Source organism: Cryptomeria japonica, chromosome 7 (assembly GCF_030272615.1).
Source record: "Cryptomeria japonica chromosome 7, Sugi_1.0, whole genome shotgun sequence".
In the NCBI taxonomy this organism is placed as follows: Eukaryota; Viridiplantae; Streptophyta; class Pinopsida; order Cupressales; family Cupressaceae; genus Cryptomeria; species Cryptomeria japonica.
In genome coordinates this window covers 466,192,797-466,215,059 of record NC_081411.1, presented here as the reverse complement: position 1 = coordinate 466,215,059, position 22,263 = coordinate 466,192,797, and the positions used below count along the sequence as shown (strand labels likewise).

Genomic DNA, 22,263 nt, shown 5'->3' with positions numbered 1-22,263 from the left:
GCGCCAAAGCAATTTTTAAATTTTAAAGCAAAGTCGGCCAGCTTAAGAAGGTGTAATAATATTTATTTTTTATGAATAGCAAAGTCGGCTTTTTAAGGGAGAGGTGAAGGCACCTATAAAGGAGAGTTGATCCTAAAACATTCATCATTCATTCAAACAAATTCTTCATTGGAGCAAATTTAAGGAGCAGATTTGAAGAAGCGAATTCCAACAATTAGAAAGCGAATTTCAGGTTTGACAAGTGCAAAACCAGAATCTCCAAAGGGCGAAATCAAAAGGGATAGTGAACAGCAGTAGCTGAACTCATCAAGACGAATTTCAAAGGCAGATTTTATTGGGTGGATTAGTGATTGAGAAGGCAAAAGACAGATCATATAAAGGCAGGTCTTGGCAGATTCAACACTTTTAATCTCAGGCCTGATTCTCTAAAGGACGAACTTGAAGATCAGCAATCCTCCGAAGGTGAATTTGATTTACTTAAGGTGCAGACCTGAATCTTTTAGGAGAGCGAACTTCTTTGAACATCATTTAGGAAGGAGGTAAATTCAATAGCAAGACATTATTTACCCCTCTTTTCAGGTTCATTTCTTTCAAAGCTCAAGATCAAGTTTAAGGTATGTTCAATGTCTAAATTTGGATGAAGATCTGATTTAGTTTAATATCAATTATTTTTTGTAGTTAGGTCTTCATGATTTAGCTTGATTCATATGTGATATCAATTTGAAAATTCGTAATTTTAAACGCTTATCATTTTCATTTTCATATTCAAATTGAAGTTCATAGTATAGGCATAGCTGCTATTTTTTAGGTCTTGATTTAATCATCTTTGTGACCTATCGCTTTAAAACCCTAACTTAAGGTATCTATATAGGTGATAAATGGCAAACCCCAGGGCAAGCGGATCCTCTACTCGGCAAGCCCTCATTAAGGAAGATCAAAGGAGTGACGACTTGGAGACGAGGATCACATCCAAGTGGAGCAATATTGGAGACACCAACTTAGGAAACTTCAATGTGAAGAAGTTTCGAGAAGCACCCTACATCGGCAAGCCATCACCCATAGCCAAGAAGATAATTGAGAGTGGAATCATCAAGGCGGCAGGTTTCCCTCCCACAGTCAGATGTCATGACTTAATGATCGAATGTGTCAGGCACTATGATTCGCATTCAAAGACAATTGTGGCCAAAGATGGGACTATCCTTGCCTATCTCTCAAAGGGAGCTATAAGTGAAGCTTTTCATCTTCCAGAGCAAAGGGATATGATCTACAAGAGCCTAGAAGGAGCCAAGTCTATCTACGAAGATGATCCTGATACTTGTCTGAATTTCGTCAATAAGAATTGGTTGCTCAAGAGTAGGCCTCGCCTAAATAAGATACCCAATACACCTCACAAAATTGATTTCCAAGAAGAATTCAGAGACTTGATAACCATGCTTAATCTAATTGTAGGTGCCTCTCAAGCTTTCTTTTTCGACAGGTGGATGTTCTTCTTTATAAAAGTGATTGTTCAAGGGAAAGGGATGTTCAATTGGGCCAGGATTATCAGTAACAACCTAGATGTGCAGTTGAGGAGGTTAGTCCCTACTAAGTCATTCCACATGACCTCATATGTTATATATTCTCTAGCCAGATGTTTTGAGTATGCGGGACTACCACACAGAGGAGTTGTTGGGAAAGGGCCCGAAGAGATAAGAGTATGTGATTCTTATGCCCAATTGCATCATCCACCTAAGAATTACTACAAGCTAGTCAACGATACTTTCACAATGCATATCACCAGGACACTACAGGGAGGAATTCACCAACGACTGTCTCCAGAAGCACAAGAGCTCGTGAAGAAACATGGTGCATGGTTCATTCAATTTCCTAAATTCACCTACATCAGAATTCATGGATGTCCTTCACCTCCTTATATGTTGCCAAGGTATCCTACGGATAGAGTAGTACTACTTGAAGTGACTAGACAGTTGGCATCTTGTGCTAAGGCATCAAGACATAAGCATGGGAATGGTATCCCTATACCTATTTCACTTGGAAATTCAATAGAAGTTTGTCCTAATTCTCAAGCAGTTGAAGATGCAGAAAAGGAGCTATCTCTCTACTCATTCAGATCTTTTTCTTCGAGAGATAATTTTGATCCTAGTGGTCATATGGAAGAAACAATAGGGAAGAAGTACAAGCATGTATTTCAAGTAGAAGACTTATGGATGAATGTTCAGGATGATATAGAGGTAAAAAGAAAGATGCGCTCTCGATTATCCCTCGATCTCATTAGGAAATGTAAGATCAATAGAGTAGCAGATCAGCCATAGGACAGTGGTAGATATCTTCAATCTTCCTATGAGAAACAAGACAAAGAAGTAAAGATCAATTGGGATGAACAAGAGGTCGTCGCGGACTTGAGAGCATTGAGGGATCCAGTTTTGAGTTGTACTCACAGATGGGTGGATGTCCAACATCAAAAGTTGAAGGAACAAAACATAGCTATGACATTCAACTTGGAAACAAGAACGAAAGGAGGGGCGAGTGCAAGTGAGAACACTTCTCATTCTAAGGGGTCGAAGAGAAAGGAGGGACCTGAAAAGAGAGCATCATCCAAGAAGAAACAAAGAGTAAATCCTGATCATCCCTCTAGTGCTTCTTCTAGACATGAAAAAGAGATAAGTCAAGGAGAGGATCAACGAGAGAAGGTGAATGAGATAGATGAGTCTATGGAGTCCACAGTACAACATGATAAACAAGACAAAGGAAAGACACTTCAACAATCATCAAGTCAGTCTCTTCCTCTCCAAGTTTGTGATAATGATCAGCAAGAAGAAAGAAATGATGATGAAGCGACATCTCCTTTTAGAGGCAAGCGGCCATTGCCTGAGGAAGTGCAAGTAAAAGAAGGAAAATCTTCCATTCCAGATTGGCTTGGAGAAAGGCTTACAAGGGAAGTTGTAGTTGAAGAAGAGGAGCAAGTACTCGATTTGGAAAATCTTCTAAGCAAGTCTCAAGAGGGGATTGAAAAGAAGAAAGCTACAAAGATATCTAAGGTGATCAGAGATGATCAGGCTCCAGAAAGATACAAATAGCTACACCAGCGGTGGACAAGTATGATGATGAGATCATGGCAGAAGAATATGACTTGGAGACATTTGATCTTGGTTCACTTACCTCCGAGCAAGCCATGGAAGATGCGACTGATTCAGTGAGGGCGGTCAATGAGAAGCTAAAAGAGGAGATAGAATAGAATAAAAAGTTGGAAAGAGAGATTAATGCTTGGAGGAATTATTTTAGCCAGCTTAATGAGCCATTAGGGCGATAAGATCTAGTAGTCTCACCCTTGCAAGCACTCCCTCTTGAGTCAATGAATCAGGTAGAAAAGATGAAGAACTCAGCCCGACTCATGGATACATGGATTGATAGATCCTACAAGGTAGCCAAGGAATTTGTCGGAAGAATGATGAAAACTATCCACAGGGCCATCCAAGTCCTTGAGATCATTCATAATCTAGTGGTAACTATCGATGCATTCACTCACACTAGAGACATTACCATCCCAGTATTGCAAGTGGTGAGGAAGACATCAAGACAGGTTTTAGCACAAGAAAGGATAATTGATGGTGGAACTCATAATCTCCTACAATGGTCAACTTTGCTCCAAATGGAGGAGGTTCTATTCAAGGACATCAATAGTAGGTGCAGTCGAGTTGAGGACACTATCCATCCTATTCAGAATAGGGTGTTTGATGTACTGTGTGCGATCCTTGTTAGGAGGATAGAGATTGAAACAGATGTGGATATCCAAGAGTTGGAAGACAGGATCAAGGTCATCTTTTGTAGAGAAGACAGCATCATCACAAAAGAGCAACAAGATCAGATGTATACTACTATTTTCCTGATTGAGAAAACAAAAGAGTTGGAGCACGGATGGGAGATGACTCTTCTTGCGGCCTTTGATGAGGTCCTTCACTTGGAAGAGTGAATGAAGAACCTACCTGAGATTCCCATTGCAGAGATTGAAGGGATTACGTCCAGATTCATTGAATATGCCAGAAAGGAACAAGGAAAAGGGAACAAAATTCTAGAAGAAAAGTTGTTATGAAATGATGTGGCAATTCAATCCCTATTGGAGGATGTTTCCTCGTTATTCATGCCAATTTCTATTGGCTATGTTATGATAATGGTTATCTAAATAGGGTTATTTTTGTAACAAACCCTAATTAGGGTTTGGGTGTCAAAATCTCAGCCCTTGATCTTCTTTAAATTTGGGTCATTCATTGTATTTGAGAATGCTATATAAGCTCTCACTCATTTCATTTGTAAGGTTAATAAGGTTATTAGCAGAAGAAAAGTAGTAGTTATTCATAGAGAATAGAAATTTGGTGAAGGGAGAAAGTTGAGCAATTGTTATATTTTGCTATGAGATTAATGAAACATTGAAGTTATGGTGTTTTATTGCAATCTTTGTGGCTTCTTACATGGTTGTTTATCTTCTTGAATCACTCTTATTGAAGATAGTATTTAGATGTTAGAGTTAGATTGAGTGATAAATGTTGTGCTTGATGCCTTGATCTTTTAGTGAAGCTCATAGTCCAAACCACTAGCCTCTTACTGATTGTAAGTATGCCCTGTGTGGTCAACTGGAGATATTGAAATTGTTTAGGGTTCAATCATTACTTGTATATTGAGATGTATCCTATTGATAGTATCTATGTTCATGAATGATTTGAAAATCTTTGAACTCCCTTAGAAGATCACACTGATTCCAATAGAGTTGTTGTTCTATGGCAATACTGATATTGGTAGAGTTTCACTAAGATTGTCCTTCATTTAGTCATTCATAGGCTTAGTTTAGCATAGCCCTCTCTAATCCCTTATCTTTTGTCCTTTTTTTGAAACATCAGTCAGTATTAGGGAATCCAGTTCCTCATTGGTTAAGTAGTTGCAAGAACCAGCTTTCATAGAAAGTACATAAGGCCCCTTGATGAAACAGCAAACACAACGAACACTGGTGCTTATCCACACATAGAAAACCGACATACTAGAACCTTGGAGTTGCCTCGATTGATCCTTAGGCGAAATCTTCAGCATTCGGGGAAACTTTGTTCAAGAGAGAATAAGGTACCTTTGGGTATTTTATTTTGTGTTTGATCGTGTATAAAAGACACATCAACAAAACCTCTTGAGTGAGATGATTGAGAAGCACTTCCACTAGCACTTGCATCATCTTCATGGTCTTTCCTTGCTTCTGAGCGGAATTTCATTGTTATATTCTGCTCTTTCAACTTCTGATGCTGAATGTCTATCCATATACAAGTGTATTCCAAGACTTGTTTCATCAACTCCTTCAAATTTGTGACCTCCAAGTCAACCCAATTGATCTGGATCTCCTTGCTTTCTTTGGCATAGGCTGATTGGAGATATTTGCCGCTATCCTATACTTGATCAGCAACATTAAACAGCTTACACTTCCTCAAGAAATCGAGGTAGCCTGGAATACATCATTTTCTTTACTTCTACATCATCTTGAATGTTCATCCAATAGTCTTCTCCACGAGATCTTCTTGGTACAATGGGTTCTGGAACTTCTTGGTGTCGAATTTCCCGAGATTGGTGCCTCCTATTCTGCTCCAATGAGACGTGATCTTGGTTTCTAATACACCGCTCCTCGACTCTTCCTTGATGAGTGCTTGACGGTTCATGGTTCCACTTGGTTTGGGTGTCGCCATCTCTCAGCTATAAGAGAAGTGTAAGTTAGGATAATGGTGAAAGATATGCGAAATATTGATACAATGAAGCCTATTTGCTTAGTAGACAACCTACGATATTGATCTAAATCAATATTAAATCTAAATGAATCTGAAATTGAATGCTAAATAAGACTGATTTTTACACCTATCTGCACTTTTTCAATGAATTAAGAAGGTCTGATTTACTAAATATGTCATTGTTTGCTCCTAATCAGACCTGCGTCTACCCTCCTATTAACCAAAACAATATTTACCTCTGATCTTTTTGAAATTTAACCTTAAATCTGATCAACAAGGTGACTGCTAGGAATATAACTGGATAATTTTGCCTTCAAAGGGTGAGTTCACTCGGATTTGTTATGATGCTGATGTGATTCGCTGTAACTATATCTCCTTCCTAAGCAAATTCGCTGTTTCCTAGTGAATTTCCAGCTCAATAATGAGATTCGACCCTCTTGATTGCTGTATCTGCACCTCAAATCTTCCTTTTTTTGTGACTGAATTCGCCTTATTGCTGATCGAATTTGCCTTTGGAGGATGGAGTTCGCTACTTGAATTCGCTGATCTTAATGAAGTTCGCTGCCTGCTTGAAATTTGCTAATTATTGATGATATTCGCTGCTTAGAGAGAGTAATTGTTTTGATTTGATGTTTAAATGAATGATTCTATCCTTCTTAAATAGGCACTCAAGGCAAAAGGTTGTGTCTTTTCCTATGAAGGCCGGCCTGATTTAGCAAAGAAAATTTGTTATTATCTTTTTTAATGCTGGCCGACTTACACCTTTTCATTCAAATTCAAATTTTGTTTTGGCGCCAAAGTAGTGTGATTAATCTTTGAAAGTGCATTGAAACATAAAGAATTTTGCTCTCAACAAGGTTCTCATGAAGTTCGCTCCTATTGATGTTCAAATGAAGTTCTCTCCTAAACCCTTTCACATGAAGTTCGCTCTAACCTGCTTGCTCATGAAGTTCACTCCAACTTGCTTGCTCATGAAGTTCGCTCCTACTTGCTTGGTCTCTTTCGCTCCACGAGAGGTACATATGAAGTTCACTCAAGATGCCTTGCACATGAAGTTCGCTCCAAGATGGGTGCACATGAAGTGGTTTGAAATTCAACACTTAGTGTTTGCTCGCTCACCTTGCTTCATCCCATCCATTCAAACTTGTCAAAACAAGGCTCATAGAACAACTTAGCTCTCAACTAAGGGCGTTTGAACTTTGAAGTGAATTTTGCTCCTCAAGAGGAGCACTTGAAATTTTTGCCCTCAAACTTAAGCACTTGAAGTGATTTGAAAATGTATTCTTAAGTTGCATCTCACTATTTCATGCCTTAATTCATGTTTCTATATACTATAAGACCTCAAAGCTCACCTCATGGATATGATTTCTCCTTCAACTTGAGGCAACAAGAGTGAAATTTGCTATGGGAGGTGAAGTTCAACAGCTTTGAAATTTGAATGAAGTTCGATGAGGAAAAAATTCAAAATGTATAAAATTCGCCATATGTAATTTTTTAAAAAATTTAATAAATATATGTAATATATCTATAAAATAAAAATTGCCTAAATAGTTTAACATTGATAAATAGATTTGAAATCATTACAAAAAGATGACATATTTATAAAATACAGAACCATAGGAAACATATGCTTTCACGATTGCAAAGATGTTCTTTTGTCAAAAAGGTACAACAACAGTCAAAGACTTTAGAACTTTAAAATAACTCTAAATCGGGCCTCTCATTTATAAACAAAAACAAACCGAAAGAAACCCTAAATCACGATTTAAAAAATATTAACAGAAAAAAAAAAAATCACTTTTTTAACCAATCGAGCTTCAATGAATTTCAACGATTTTTATTGCATGTTTTAAAGTTCGGCAAATTCCGAACTTCAAGGATGAAATTCGGCCGAACCTGGTGACTTAGCTTGAAGTATCCTTAACTAGCAATCTATCTCACTCTTAGGTTGAACTCATGATAGACTTGACTTCTCATGATATCTAGACGCTACAAACTCACTCATTTCACCTGCGAGATGGAGATATTAGACTAAGAGACTAGGACTAGAGCAAAAAAGGGGGGTCCCCATTTTGATGGGGCGGTGTGAAATGGTCACAACAGTACCATGGACCTAGATTTTTGTTCCTTAAAGCCCAAAATACCTCTTCCAATAGGTATCAAGTTCATGAAGTCATCTATTTATATGTGGTAGCATAGCAATAGCAAGAGTAAGAAGGATAAAATTGATAAAGCTAACATATTCCCAAAGGATATACAATGGTATATAATGAACATCATTGAATGCCAAATTGGTCAAAAACCTGCCCCACAAGTAACAACCTCAAAAATTCCTCAAAAAACCGATGTGGAGCATGATACACACATGAGTATTTATATTAATGTGGTAGACAAACTGGACATATTTGAAGCAAATGATGGAACATCATAATGTGGGTAATAAGGGATCATTTCCATTGTGGATGGCAAGATGGTGACAATATAGGACCTTCAAGGTGATGTGAGTGAGCAAAGAGGACAAATTTTAAAGGCTAATGCAAAAGCTTGTCTTGGCCATCAAGCACAAAGCTGTAGAGCAATTATGCTTTTGTATTCTCACAAATGATCAAAAGTATGTCATCCTCGAACATTGCAATCAGGGTTCCAAGAAGCCTCACTTGAAGACAGATAAGATTCGTTATTTATTGGAATCCATCACTTCTAGATTAGTGGGTGAGTTATTTATCCATTTCCACTGTCACCAAACAGGAGGTGCACTCTCACACCATCACTATTGATGTTCATTTGTTGGCTATTCTCTTGTTTCATCATCTCCTCTTTATACCATTTCATTCCAGTTGCCCTTGGATTGTCTTTTTTTATAATTGCCTTGCCACTTAATGCTTGCCTATCTTTTCCTCATGTCTCTCCTTTTTCTTGCAGGTTACAGAAGAGGAATTACAATCAGTTACCAGTCCATGTTAGCAAGAAATACCTCAGTCAACTAGCAAAACTAAACCCTGAAATCCAAGGTGCATTTCACGCTGTTTCCCAGCAAACAATAGAAAAGAGTAGTCTTTATCATCAGAAAAAAGCAAACCTCTTTGGTTACAAGAACGTATCATGAATTTTTCCCTTCCAATAGTGTTAGTAACATGTGCAATCTATGGATGCCCATTTTAGATATAATAATTCTCAGTAATCTTGGTGAAATAACTGTTACTGTTGCCAAATTTTCCTCAGGTAAGCTGATGAATTAAATCTACACTTGCAATAGTAGTGGCGAAATGTCAGAGACCAGGAATTCTTAACCCATGTTTACCAAGACTTATATATATGTAAAACCTAGCAAATTTAACATAAAAAAAATTTAGTATTAAAAAAACAAATGTAATTTTGACTTTTCTCAGGAACAAAAGTCTAACAATACCGATCTCAACAATATACCTGCCCATGTCACTCCCAATGCAACTAAACCACCAGTCATAAAAAATCTAACTGCCTTTTCTTTGCATTCTCGCAGAACATTCTCTTCTTCATTTGTCAATTTATTCTGGAACAAAGATAAAGTAACAATTGTTACATAGCAGAAAATTATGACATATACACTAAAATTATTGAAAATATCAGTAGTTTAAAGAAAAAATGAAGATGTGATGTTGGCAATAAACTGATGTCCATTCAAGTGAATGAAATGTTTAAAATCATGATAACCAAGTATAAGATGATATATCAAAAATATATGTTTATATTTAATTTACATATGAATGACCAATAAAGGCCAAAAGCAATAAATGGAGCTGCAAATTGTATGATATACAAAGTTTGCAAAGCAAGTGCCCAATGCATCTCTGAATAAAGTATAAGAAAGTCATACAAAAGATCTACAGAAACAAGTTACACAGGGAATACAATGATCAAAAGTGAAACCAAATGAATACAAAAATTTAGAGAGCTACAAGTGTAATAAAAGAAGAAAGCCCTAGAAAAGTAGTATCTGACAAAGATTGTCAAGAACAATGTCCACCTCTCCTAAAAACCAAAGCTAGGAATGTTGGTTGCGATATTTGTGTTGTTAGGTGCATCAGGTCTCTAAAGTCTACACTACTGGCCAATCTCCTAAGAGTAACCAAGCTTAAAAGCCTACAGCAACCAACATAGAAGTGGGAAGCAATGAACTTAGAGTTGGAAATATTCAAGAATCTAGACCTGAAGATTTCTAATTCTTGTCAATAATGTAGCATCTCACATATGAGAGAAAAACTCTTATACTCATGATCTATTAGAGTCCCATAAAAGCATGAAAAACTTTAAGCAAACACAATACCATCCATAGGTTTTTGTAATAAAGAGGATATCTGAAATAAAATGCACCTCACATTTGGGCTCCCAACATCAAAGCTTGTCAATGCACTATTCTTTCAAATTCATGATCTATCTCCTTGTGTAGCTGACGGATACAAACTTAAAGTTAAGCCATCATAAGACCAAAGCTACAAGCTACATGCATCTTGATAAGCTCCAATAGATGCGACTATCCCAAAATGTAGGTAGAAATGTAAATAATGGAGGAAAAATTGGTATTTGGTGCTTCTCCATCTAAATCCAAATCAAGTTCAAGGAACCTCCTTATTATTTCCTTTATTAATGTCTCTCTTAGTATTGTTGATGTGTTTTATATGATACATCAAACTCTAAATAAAATACTAAGTATCTTATCCTCTCTTGAACAAGGAAACCTTATGTGCTAAACAATGTGATCAAATAAGATTACCCCAAGATTTCTTTAGTCAGGTCTTGACATGCAAATGGATAGACTAAGTTGAAATGATGTGATATGCCAGTATAACAAGGGACTTAAGTTTATGAATTGCAGCTGGAACTTGATCATCTAATGTGACAATTTAGTGATCCTTTCTTCCTACATTAACTCAAACTCAAACGTAAGGCAAAAAGAAAAGGGTTTAGAGAGACTAATTTATGCTAACACCTAAGAACAATGATAATAATGAATAACGCTTTGATAGAAAAACTCCTTCAAACCAAGCTTTGCTTTGTCATGATAACAACAACTACACAAAACTGATGCAATCTCCTAAGGTGGTGAATGATTTTCATTATTGCAAATATTCATACAAATACCCAATACTAGCACAACTTGAACAAATATCCACAATCGAACTTAGCCACAATAAGGTTCAGACTAATTTTACACTGTAGCTTAGAATCAGCAAACCACAAAAAGTATGAACCAAGGAATTTATCATATATCGTTGCATGTATCCACCATAACCAATGAACTTCGGTTAACTTTGAGAACAAGAAACCATGCAAAATGTTGGAGCAACACATAAATATCCACCATTCTTCAATGAAAATCGTGTATTCATTCCACCATAGTCTTGGCAACAATTTCTAGCTTCCTCCTCTTACTCTACTACTAATTATTCTATTCTCTAATTCTTAACTATTAACCCTTACAAATGAGAAGGCTAGGCCTTTTATAGATATCCTAATTACAAATGAATGGCCCTGATTGATTTGAAATCAATGGCCAAGATTGCAAGATGAAACCCTAATTAGGGTTAGTTATAACTAACACTTCTTTGACCAATGAGATCATTACAATGCTTTGATTACACATCCTTTTAGGTGAAGGACCAATAAGAAACAAGGGTAGGTACATTGAATTTAGTGCCCTTCATATGTGTAGTTGTTGATGAGTCAGGTTCATTGAACTTGGACGCCTTGACCTAGAAGCGTGTGATTGGTGAATGAAGCTGAGTTGTCGCCACCTCAGCATAGATATCCCTTGATACTCAAAATCATCAAACTTTAATGTGATAGTTCATATTCCCAAATTGCATCATCTTGATTAACTCTTCTAGAACTATCCATTTTCCTTGATCAATCATTCTTGCATTTCATTCTCATTTTTGGGAATCCTTTGTTCATTTATCCTTTTTCATGTCTTGGACCTCTCAAAATGTATCTCCATCTTTTGGAAATATTCTTTTGTGATCCCCTTCATGTTGATGAAGTAATATTCTTCTTGTTTTGCCTTTGCATTGTTGAGTCCTCATCCTTAATCTTGTTTATGTATTACATGGCAGAGATATCATGTGGTTGTGCACTACATGGCGGGATTTGCCTCTACCCTTGTAATGCAAGGCGGAAATTACATGACCCCATGCATAACAAGGCGGAAACTTCATGTATGCATGCATAACATGTTGAATGCAAAGCAAAACTTGAAGGTACTTGTGCATTTTTTAGCAGGGTTGGCACCTCTGCATGCATTCAAAGGTGGGAATGCAAGGAAGTCCTGAAGTTTGTGGCAGAGATTTATGTGTCTATGCAATGCCAAAGGGAAATTCACCTCTCCCTTGCATTGTTGTCTTGCAAGTTGCCTCTTCATTCCTCCTGCAAGTGTGCTAAATCCTGATGTTGTCTTATCATCTTGTACATCTTCTTATCCTCATGCCTCAAGTCCAAATCTTCATGTTTCTCTTCTTGCCTCAAACCTGCAAAACAAACCGGTATTGAATCAAACACCTATGGAATGAATGAAAATACCATCAATCATTTCACAAATCCCATCACTCAAAACCCTTGCAAACCTAGAAATGGTAGTTCGAACTTGGAAATATCAGTGTTGCAGATCTGGTTCACACCACACAGATCTGGAAATGACAACCTAAATCAGGCAATACTCTGAGAACTATTGTTAAACTAATTTATTTGTTGAGTCTAATGTCTATGAGTTTGTCATATCTTAAATGTAATGCAGATTAAATCAGGTACATGATAGTGTTCCCAATAGAATCTCCCATATACTGTAAATGCAAATAGCAGTGAAATGATACAGCATACCAGTGATAAAAATGACTTGCCGATTCCTTTGTTCCTGTTGCAATGGCTGAGATCAGACCTGAAACTTTTGTTTGATCTTTGATTTAGAGGGGTTGAATAGTTAACCTAAGTTGTATGGCGAGAACATAGTTTATCCCACAGGATGGCAGGATTATGCTTTGATACCACTGTAATTTCCACCCCCCCCCCCCCCACCCACCCTCTTTGGGATTTACCTTAATTAAGTCCCGAGACAACAATTCCAACTTAAGATGAGAATTGTAATACATTTATAAATATAATTTTATCAAATCTGAAGACTTTTCATTATAATATTTAACTCAAAATTCTAAGAATAATTCAGAAGGTAAAGCTTGCCTTGATAGCTTTCTCTAATTTGAAGATGGGAGATATGTTATGATCTTGTCCTATAATTGCTCATAGTAATTGAGTTGCTGTGTCTGATGTAATCTTTTAGTCTTAAGTTCACAGTACCTTATTTGTTCTTATTATACCATAAGATGATTGAAGGAGAGGCTATGGCTCAATATGTAGTTGTGTCTGATCTTGATCATTGTGCTCCAGCGATATGGATGGACGTTGTTCCTGCTCTGTACTTATATGCTTGCAACAAAGATGCTGTCTCTGATCTCTTTGTATGCTTTTGCAACTGATTATGCCAAAGAAGGCAATTGCTTAAATGCACAGATCCAAATAGGATACAATAATAAACAAAACAAATTCCAATGATCCTTTGAGTGATCGATCTCAATCTCCTTATGTATCTATCAACACCAAATGGTTGCATCTTGAAAGTCGTGCCTTTTCTCTAATTCGTGTCCCTTCACAAGTGATTGCATCTCTTCACAACAATAACCGATGTGTAGTTGATCTTAATCAATGATAGTTATAATATCATCGGGTCTCTGCATTCCTTTCATAATACATGATCAAATTGGGTAACAACATCATTTCTTCATTATGAGGATCTTATCCCTTCATTAACTATGCACCCTTTCTTTATTAGTTTTGCATTCTTTCATTTGATAATCAATTAGTCTTCAGACATCGATGATAATATCCTCCTTATGGATAAGCTTAACTAATTGTGGTTAGTCGACTTCTCCCTTAAACATGATCGTTATTCCTTCATACTGATCATATTATGGTTGCTCCATTATGGTCATTGATTGTCGATTCATACTGTCTTTGATTTGTATTGGCTGTTAGCAACCAATCATAATTTCGTGGCCGATTATTATCATGCTTCCTCATAACAAGTATCGTCTATTATTCTCACCTTGGTCAATATTGCTAATCAGTGTTCTTGTATGATAGCTATACACTAATATATTACATCTTGTCTTTATTATTCATTAGTCTCCCTACTTGCCAATGCTTATCATTACTCCATCAATCTGCATATCATATTGTTGACCTTTGTTGGATACAGTTATGATCGATGATCTTTGATTGACTTATAGCTTGACCCTTGGTCTTTGTGTGAGCTATCGTTCTCCTTTACTAATTCTTTACTCATTGATTTCCATCTCATGCCAATCATGCCTTCATAGTAATCGGTTAATTCATTACTTCCTTTCATGGTATTGATGTGTAATGACTACTGAAACTTGTGTTCCAACGTCTTTGTGACTTCTTGGTCCATTCCTTGTAATGATAAGCAATGCAGATTGCCATTTGATATTGTCATCCATGATAGTTCTTTGATATGCTTACTTTTCTTCATTTAGGGATGATTGCTTGATGGCTAACTTGTAGATGTTATGCTGACTGCCCTTTTCAATGGTTGATCCTTACAACATGGAGTGCTTGATGATAATGAAGATATATATTTGACATAATGTTCATCATCCTTCTCGAAGGTGATCATCAACTGGAACCGACCCTTATTCCTCCTAAAGTAACTAGGAAAACCATCTTATTTATAATACTTCACAGTTTTCCAATATCTTATTCTTCTACTAACATATGCGTATAGCTACTACTTACTAACTTATATTAGCTATTGGTGTTCCTTAATCGCGAAAATACTTGACTGCTTGAGTATAATTGGTTTAAAGATGGGGACATCACAAAAATGCTATCAAGGCTGCCACCCTTGATCACGAATTGCTTATTGTTTGTTATCTTTCTAGATCAAAGATGGAAACATTAAATTGATGTATGCAACTTCTAACCTTTTTGGGAGTCTAATCCATACCTCATTTTCTGCTGTGTGAGCCTGATATATACGTTTTTACCTTTAATACGAATGTGAGTTGTAACCAATTCAGGGATTAGCCCAGTTTGAAATTTAAGAGTCTTCCACATATTAAGATGAGGATTAGAAGCATGACACACATCCATGTAATGTTCTATGAAGATGTTTTCCTTTCATTTGTCAGAGGAACCTTAGGGGTTCTAAGGTGAGATTTCAAGTTGACATATTCAAGTTTTACTGCTGAGATCAGTTCTTATTGGTTGGATAAATTGTTTCCAAATCTTAAAGAAATAAGGGTGCAGCAACTACTAAATGTGCTCCTCAGCACCAAAAGCTCCTTATTAACTCATCTTGAGTTTTTCCTAATAGTTTGGCTTCACCGAGTCTAGAAGGATTATGGAATAATAACCACAGTTTTTCATTGTGACAGTATATTCTTAATTACAGAAAGTTTAAAATTGATGTCAATTTGTTTAAATCAAAATAACGGAAGCCCAAAGATGGATTAGTATCATAAAGATAAGCAGTGTTTTTGAGTAACCAAAAACCTTGTGAATGAACCTTTACAAACTTCTATTATTTGACATTTCTGAATTTTACTTGGGATGTAGATATGTATGTCAAACTACTCTTGTTTCTATACCATGAAACACGATATGGTTATAATCAACAACCTCCTCTATAGATTTGCTACTGTTCTGCCAATGCCATTTATGGTGGATCTCAGGCTTATTATATGTTATTCATATGTACCTTCATAAGGTTGTCACTATATTTTGAAACTACCCACCATTCCTTGATATGTGAGGTGTATTCATGTCTCATAGTTTTCCTGGTTATTCATAAGGTAACACTTCCCATACTTCTCTGCACACTCGCTGCCACTATCTCAACAAATTTGTAAACAACACTTTACTCTCTTTGCATTACTTCATACACTCCCTATTCAACCTAGAGATCAATGTCCTCTTCAATAGGGAAAAATACTGCCATGTCATGAATCGTTTGGCTCTCTTCCTTGTTACTTTGGAATATAAGAGACAGAATACAATCGATTCTTAGAAAGTATGTCAGTAGCTATTATAAATGTGGTGTGACTGACATTTTAAACACATATAACACTATCATTTCATATGATCATTATAAACTTTGAAGTTTGAAGTATTATTTTTAAACTGAGTTTATCATTTTCCTTGCAAGCTAGCAAGATCAATGCTCTAATACCAACTGTAATGTCACCTTTTTGGGATTGCCCTAGAATCACAAGTTCCATTAAAATAAGAAATGTAATATAGTTAGAGTTATAACTTTACCAATTAAAATATGTTTCAAGCAAAATAAATCCTGGTTTAGGTCCTGCAATCATGTTAGACAATATTGGAAATATAATTCATAAGATCAAACATATATCCATTTAGACAAATCATGTAACATCTATAGTTCATTTTTTTTCATGACCCCAAATCAAAAACAAACCACAAACTATAAGTGCTTGAGTATCTATGGGGATATGTAGACTCAACGTTAGAAGATAGGAACAAAATAAGCAGCAATTACTTAATTTTGTAGACGATCAGGTAAAAGAGATCTAATCCAGATCGCAATGCTTGTTAATAATTAAACATTTCCGAATATCCAGCAAAGACAGCAATTCATCCAAGGGGTTCGGTTGAAGAGAAAAGACTTATCAAAAATAAGGAACGTATCATTTAAAGAAGAGTTGTGTCCATTTTGAGGATTAAAATAAGGAGAGCCAACCTTACGAAAAAAGCATCAAATGATGGAGAATAAGCATTTTTATCTGAAATCAAGGAGGACAAAAGATTATGTGTTGTATACCCAGTGACTAAAGAATGGAGAGAAGCAACTAATATTCCTAAAGAGCCAATGATTAGCATTCATAAAGGAAAGAAAGAGTGGCAATTAATGTAAGGCAGCGATTAAAGTAAAGAAAATGGCAATTAAAGATATAATTCATTATGATGGGCAGCAATTAGCTTATGAAAGGGCAGCACTTAAGGAAAGATAACAACTAAAGAGTTAAGGTGGTTAATAAAAACGCATCCATTCAAAAGGATGTCTCATTTCAAGTAGTGGCAACAGCATTTAAAAGAAGAATAAGAAATGTGAAAGTAGGGGGTGTGTTGAGAATTAAAAGAAGATAGTACATACACCAAAGAGAGAAGTACAATCATAAGAAAACGATTCCAGGAGAATCTTCAGACTCAGATATGAATATATTAACCAGTAGTCTAGGAAGACCAAGCAATCACGAATAACATCCAATTGTTAAGGCCATTCTGCAGATTGAACATCATCAGCAATCAGAAAACACATCTTCAGATTCCAGTATCATCAGCAATCAGTGAGATACGCCTTCAGAAAATATCAATATCAAACACCATCATCCATCATCCATCATTCCCAAATACTTCTGCAGAAATATAAGAATAAGATTACCAAGATAAGCAAGCAATAAGCATTCCAATCCCAAAAAAACAGATTGCACTTCCAGCATAGCATCGAACACCAGCAGTTGATATCAGAACAGTCCATCAATCAATAGCAGTTGAGGGATTGCAATCTAACTGTACATTCAACATCTTGGTATAATTAATACTCAGATCATATTTGTATATTCTATAGGTGTATATGTATGCATCTTTATATGTGAGATTTATGCTTAAGTGTATGCCTCTATGTTAGGGAACAGATATGCATACTGTCTGAAATCCACCGTGCGAGAGGAAGGGCCAGAGGTGTAAGAGAAGGGTGGTGAGCAGGCTCGTAAGTAGGCCATCCTAAAGGGACCATTGCGGCCTAGGACAGAGAGGGCACTTATGAGTCAAGTAACCCCTTACGACCTCCGCCCAACTCCACAAGATGGCAATTGAAGGTAGGGATATGAGACATGGTTGGGGAAAGCAGGTACAAGCCACCAAGTAAGAGGGCTATGGTAGACATCCACTCTTAGGATTGGTGTAGAAATGGCTTCGAGCAAACCCATCATGTCTCTTTTCCCAATGTGTTTATACTATATGAATATAATATGGCTTGACTAACCTTAATGATTAACTTTATATATATGTGTGTGTGTGTGTGTGTGTCTTTCATGTTGTGGTTGCAAGATTCAAATTCAAAGTCGCATTATTGAAGAAATATTTATTCGGTAAGATGTAACCCTGACCCTAATTTGTTGCAATTGTGATTTTAGAGCAAATTAGGAAGGGGACGTTACATTTTAAAGTTCAACCATAATAAGGGTTGAATAAAGGGAGCACAATAGGGTGCCCAAAGCAACCCTCACGCTAAGCCCAAGGGCAGATACATTGGCCCACATGTGGCAGGCATGTCAACGATCCAACATGGGGTGACCTTCCTAGTGGTGGAAATCATCTCTGCCCTCCAAATTCGTGTCACCTTATTCACCCACCTATGATTGTGACTTCTCCAACAATCAAACATATAGAGGTTGGAGAGGAAACAGAAATAGAGCACTTGAAAATCCTCCTATCTAAGCCCAAGGGCGGAATGCAATACCCCCTTGGCCCACATGTGGCAAGCACGTCAGCCATCCATCATGGGGTGGCCTACTTAGAATAGAATGCCATATGTGCTCTCCCCCCTTGTATCTCCTTACTCTCCTCTACATCATTGCATGTTGGGGAGCAAGTAGTTTAATGACTAAGGAATAGCATTTCACATTATGGCTTATACAAAATGTATCAAGTTATGTATTCAATATATTATCACATTGCATACCAAAACACTTGTAACATACAAGTTATTGCAGACTTTTAAGAATGCTGACTTCTGTTCTTATTCAATGATTGCAGATTAGATATTGTTTTCTGATCTTCTTTTTCCTGATTCGATTTCCCTCATACACCTCTCCTCTAAATCTGCTTTATGTCTGCTCTAGAGTGTTCGTATTCATATTTTCCTCATCAACTTTCTTTTCATATATTTCTGCTCAGATCTTCTGGTAAGACTGCCTTGAATTAACTTATAAATCTGCCTTGTTCCCCCTGATATTCCCCTTTTCTATTTCTCCCTTTTTATACACTTCAAGATGGTGTTATTATTCCTCTCAAAAGAGGTGACCACAAAGGGAGGTGTCCCTTCATTTAATCTCACAAACTCTATTAGTTTGTCAACCAGCATTAATCTCATGAAGGAGATCGACCACTGCATGTTTTCTTTATTAATTATGTTTGCTTCATTAAGTATTGAAGTGCTACCATTATGAGGGTCGACCAACTTGAACTGATTTAAACATATATATAATCTTTTAAGTCTTGGTCAGTGATGCAGAGGGTTTGGGATGTTATGTCACTTTCTTGGTTTTTACTCAAAAGGGTCTCCAGTTGGTACCATCCAAAGGACCAATGTCTTTAACCTTCTCAAGGTTTCTAGAGCTTGCCCTAGATCCTTCCCAAGGATCTCTTCACTCAGGAGAACTCACAACTGACAAGGAGTCTCCTAACCCTAAGGTCCAACCCTTCAACCAAGGACACCTAACAACCTCAAACCCCAAGCAATCAGGATCTTTACACAAAAGGTGGAATCTAACCTATATGAGTGTTTACACATGTATTACATGGCATTTGCACTGATCTTGACCCCTTAGATTTGTCTCACAACCTACCTGAACAACCCCTTGAATAAATTTGATATTCGAGTACCCTTTTGGGCATACTACAAGATTCCAAACTTTTGTATCTCGGTTTTGAGTACGGATAGTCAAACCCTACTGACTATTTAGCCTCTTCTAGCCGGTATTGGGGTTTAAGCTCTCAAAAGCTTCACCAGTCACAAAGGAATGAAAAGACAACACTTGCCAAGGGTCTGCACTTATTCAAGGGTCCTTCTCATGCCAAGTTTGACCATCCTTCAATCTGCTGTTCAAGGTTCCTACCCTCTTTTCCTACTGCACAGGCTTGCCACATGAGCGATGTCAAGCCAAGAGCATCATCTTAGGAAAGACAAATGACATTTCCTGTCTCCAAAACCACCATGAACATCTAGTATACATGTCAAATCAACATCCTCCCAGGTTTCAGATCGATCCCATAGAGAGATGTTGATTTGTGTCACTGTTTGCATCCAAACCCTGGTTTTGAGGGTTTTGTCAGGCCAGTGGGATAGAAAATTCACTTTCTTCCAAACCCGAAGGCTTCAAGACCTCAGATCAACTCCAAATGGATGGTGAACCTCTGTTAAAACTTGTCAAATGTTTAATTCATGCCCACCATTCACAAGGAATTATGCAAGAACAGAAAATTCAAGAAAAATGCAGGAAAATACAATAACCGTTTGCTTGAAGACAAGAAATTTATTCAATATCATCTCTCTAATCAGTAGGCATCGTTCCTCTAGGCTTATATCACACCAAGGAACTCCTCCAACTACCTCCAACACATACAATCAACCAACTAACCGTTGGAATGACCACATTTCAAAATCTTGCAAGAAAAGTTGCTTAAGACAATAATGCAACTTTGCAACTTTTGTCAACTTCCTACAATTCGGTCTTGCCTTCACACCAAAGGTCAAGAATGAACCTACCACATGTTGCAGACCCCTAAACACCAAAAATACATATAAAATGCCCATACAAGGCCTTTGACCAAGTTGACGCACCTTGGGCCTTAAGGCTTATTACACTGCCTAGGCCTAATCAATAGGCCTTCAAACACACACATTGCACATTCTATTCCTAACATAACCATGAATCAAAATGATGTAGACACATGTCAAAATGAAGTAGACACATGTCCTAGTGCCCCTGCACCAAACTCCCCTGGACAAGAAAACTCAAGTCCCTTGAGTTGCCAATTGGTTGATTGTGGTTCCATGCTTGAGGATATCACTTTCACTCATCCAAGTAGCTTCAGACTCAGGAAGCCCCTTCCATTTGACCAAATAGTCTTTGTACACACCTTTCCTTGTTTGTTTGATCACCTTGGAGTCAAGAATGCACTCCAATTCCAATGGCTTGCTAGGTGGTAGATCCTTCATCCATTCTACATCCTCTTCCTCAAATGATGAATCAGGTGCTGCATCTGTCAAGGATCCTTTGAAGGCTGTCAAATCAAATACATTGAAGATGGGAGATATTCCCAAGTCTGCTGGAAGTTCAACTTCATATGCATTGTTGCCAAACTTATGAACCACCCGGAGGGGACCTATCTTCTTCATGAGCAGTTTAGAAGGTTGGCCTTTGGGTAACCTTTCTTTCCTTAGGTAAGCCATCACCAAATGCCCTACTTTGAACTAAACATCTCTCCTCTTAACATCTGCTCTGAGTTTCTATTTATCAATACTTTGTTGAAGTGAAGCCTTAACTTGTTCATGAATCTCCTTCATGGTGATAGCAAAATCTTCTCCTTGGGCACTCCTTTTGTCCATGCCTCAAAGATCTCTGAGTTCAAGTATCCCTCTGGGATGTAGGCCATACACAACCTCAAATGGACTTCTCCCTGTGCTCCTATTGACTGAATCATTGTATGCATATTCAGCTTGTCAAATCACTAAATCCCAACTTTGTCCATGCTGCTTGGTAAGGCATCTAAGGAGATTGCAAAGGGATCTATTAACCACCTCAGTTTGTCCATCAGACTGAGGGTGGTATGCTGATGAAAATGACAGATTGGTACCTAATTTCTTCCAAAGAGTCCTCCAAAAATGACCAACAAACTTGGAGTCTCTATCAGTGACAATATTGAGAGGTAATCCATGTATCCTTACAACTTCTTTGAAAAACAGACCTGCAATATGAGATGCATCATTTGTGTATTTACATGGCACAAAATGAGCCATCTTGCTGGACCTATCAACAATTACAAATACACTATCAAACCCCCTAGGAGTTTTGGGCAATCCAAGTACAAAATCCATACTAAGGCTTTCCCAAGGCCTAGTAGGAATCGGTAAAGGCTGATACAAACCAGCATTGGTTGAAACACCTTTTGCCCTCTGACAAATAGGACAATGCTCCACAAATCTTCTTACCTCTGCCTGCATCTTGGGCCAAAAATAAAACCTTGATACCTACTCTAAGGTTTTGTCCAAACCAAAATGACCTCCAAGACTGCCATTGTGTTTCTCTCTAATGATATTCTCCCTCATAGAACATTGAGGAATGCATAATTGATGCCCCTTGAAGAGCAATCCATCCTGCAACATAAAATCAGAAAACTCAACATGAAAAGTGTCAGCAAACTTAGTACATACATCATATGCATCCTTGAAATCATGATCCTCCTTGTACATGGCCTTGAGAGATTCAACACCAACACTTTGCAACTGAATTTCTTGAACAATGAGGGTTCTCCTGCTCAAAGCATCTGCAACCTTATTAGTCACACCCTTCTTGTGCTTGATAGTAACAGTGTAAGGTTGGAGTTGTTCAACCCACTTGATGTGCCTTTGGTTCAACTTCTCTTGCCCATT

At 37.3% G+C, this 22,263-nt stretch overlaps 1 protein-coding gene across 2 annotated transcripts in view; it reads right to left on the bottom strand.

The window, feature by feature from the left end:
- LOC131065722 (uncharacterized) overlaps positions 1–22,263 on the bottom strand; it is an 89,302-nt gene that overhangs the window by 27,824 nt on the left and 39,215 nt on the right. For both annotated transcript variants that reach the window (XM_058000330.2, XM_058000328.2), the window contains exon 2: positions 9,183–9,288. In XM_058000330.2, the coding sequence (XP_057856313.1) occupies positions 9,183–9,288 (106 nt within the window). The remainder of the gene's footprint in view (positions 1–9,182; positions 9,289–22,263) is intronic.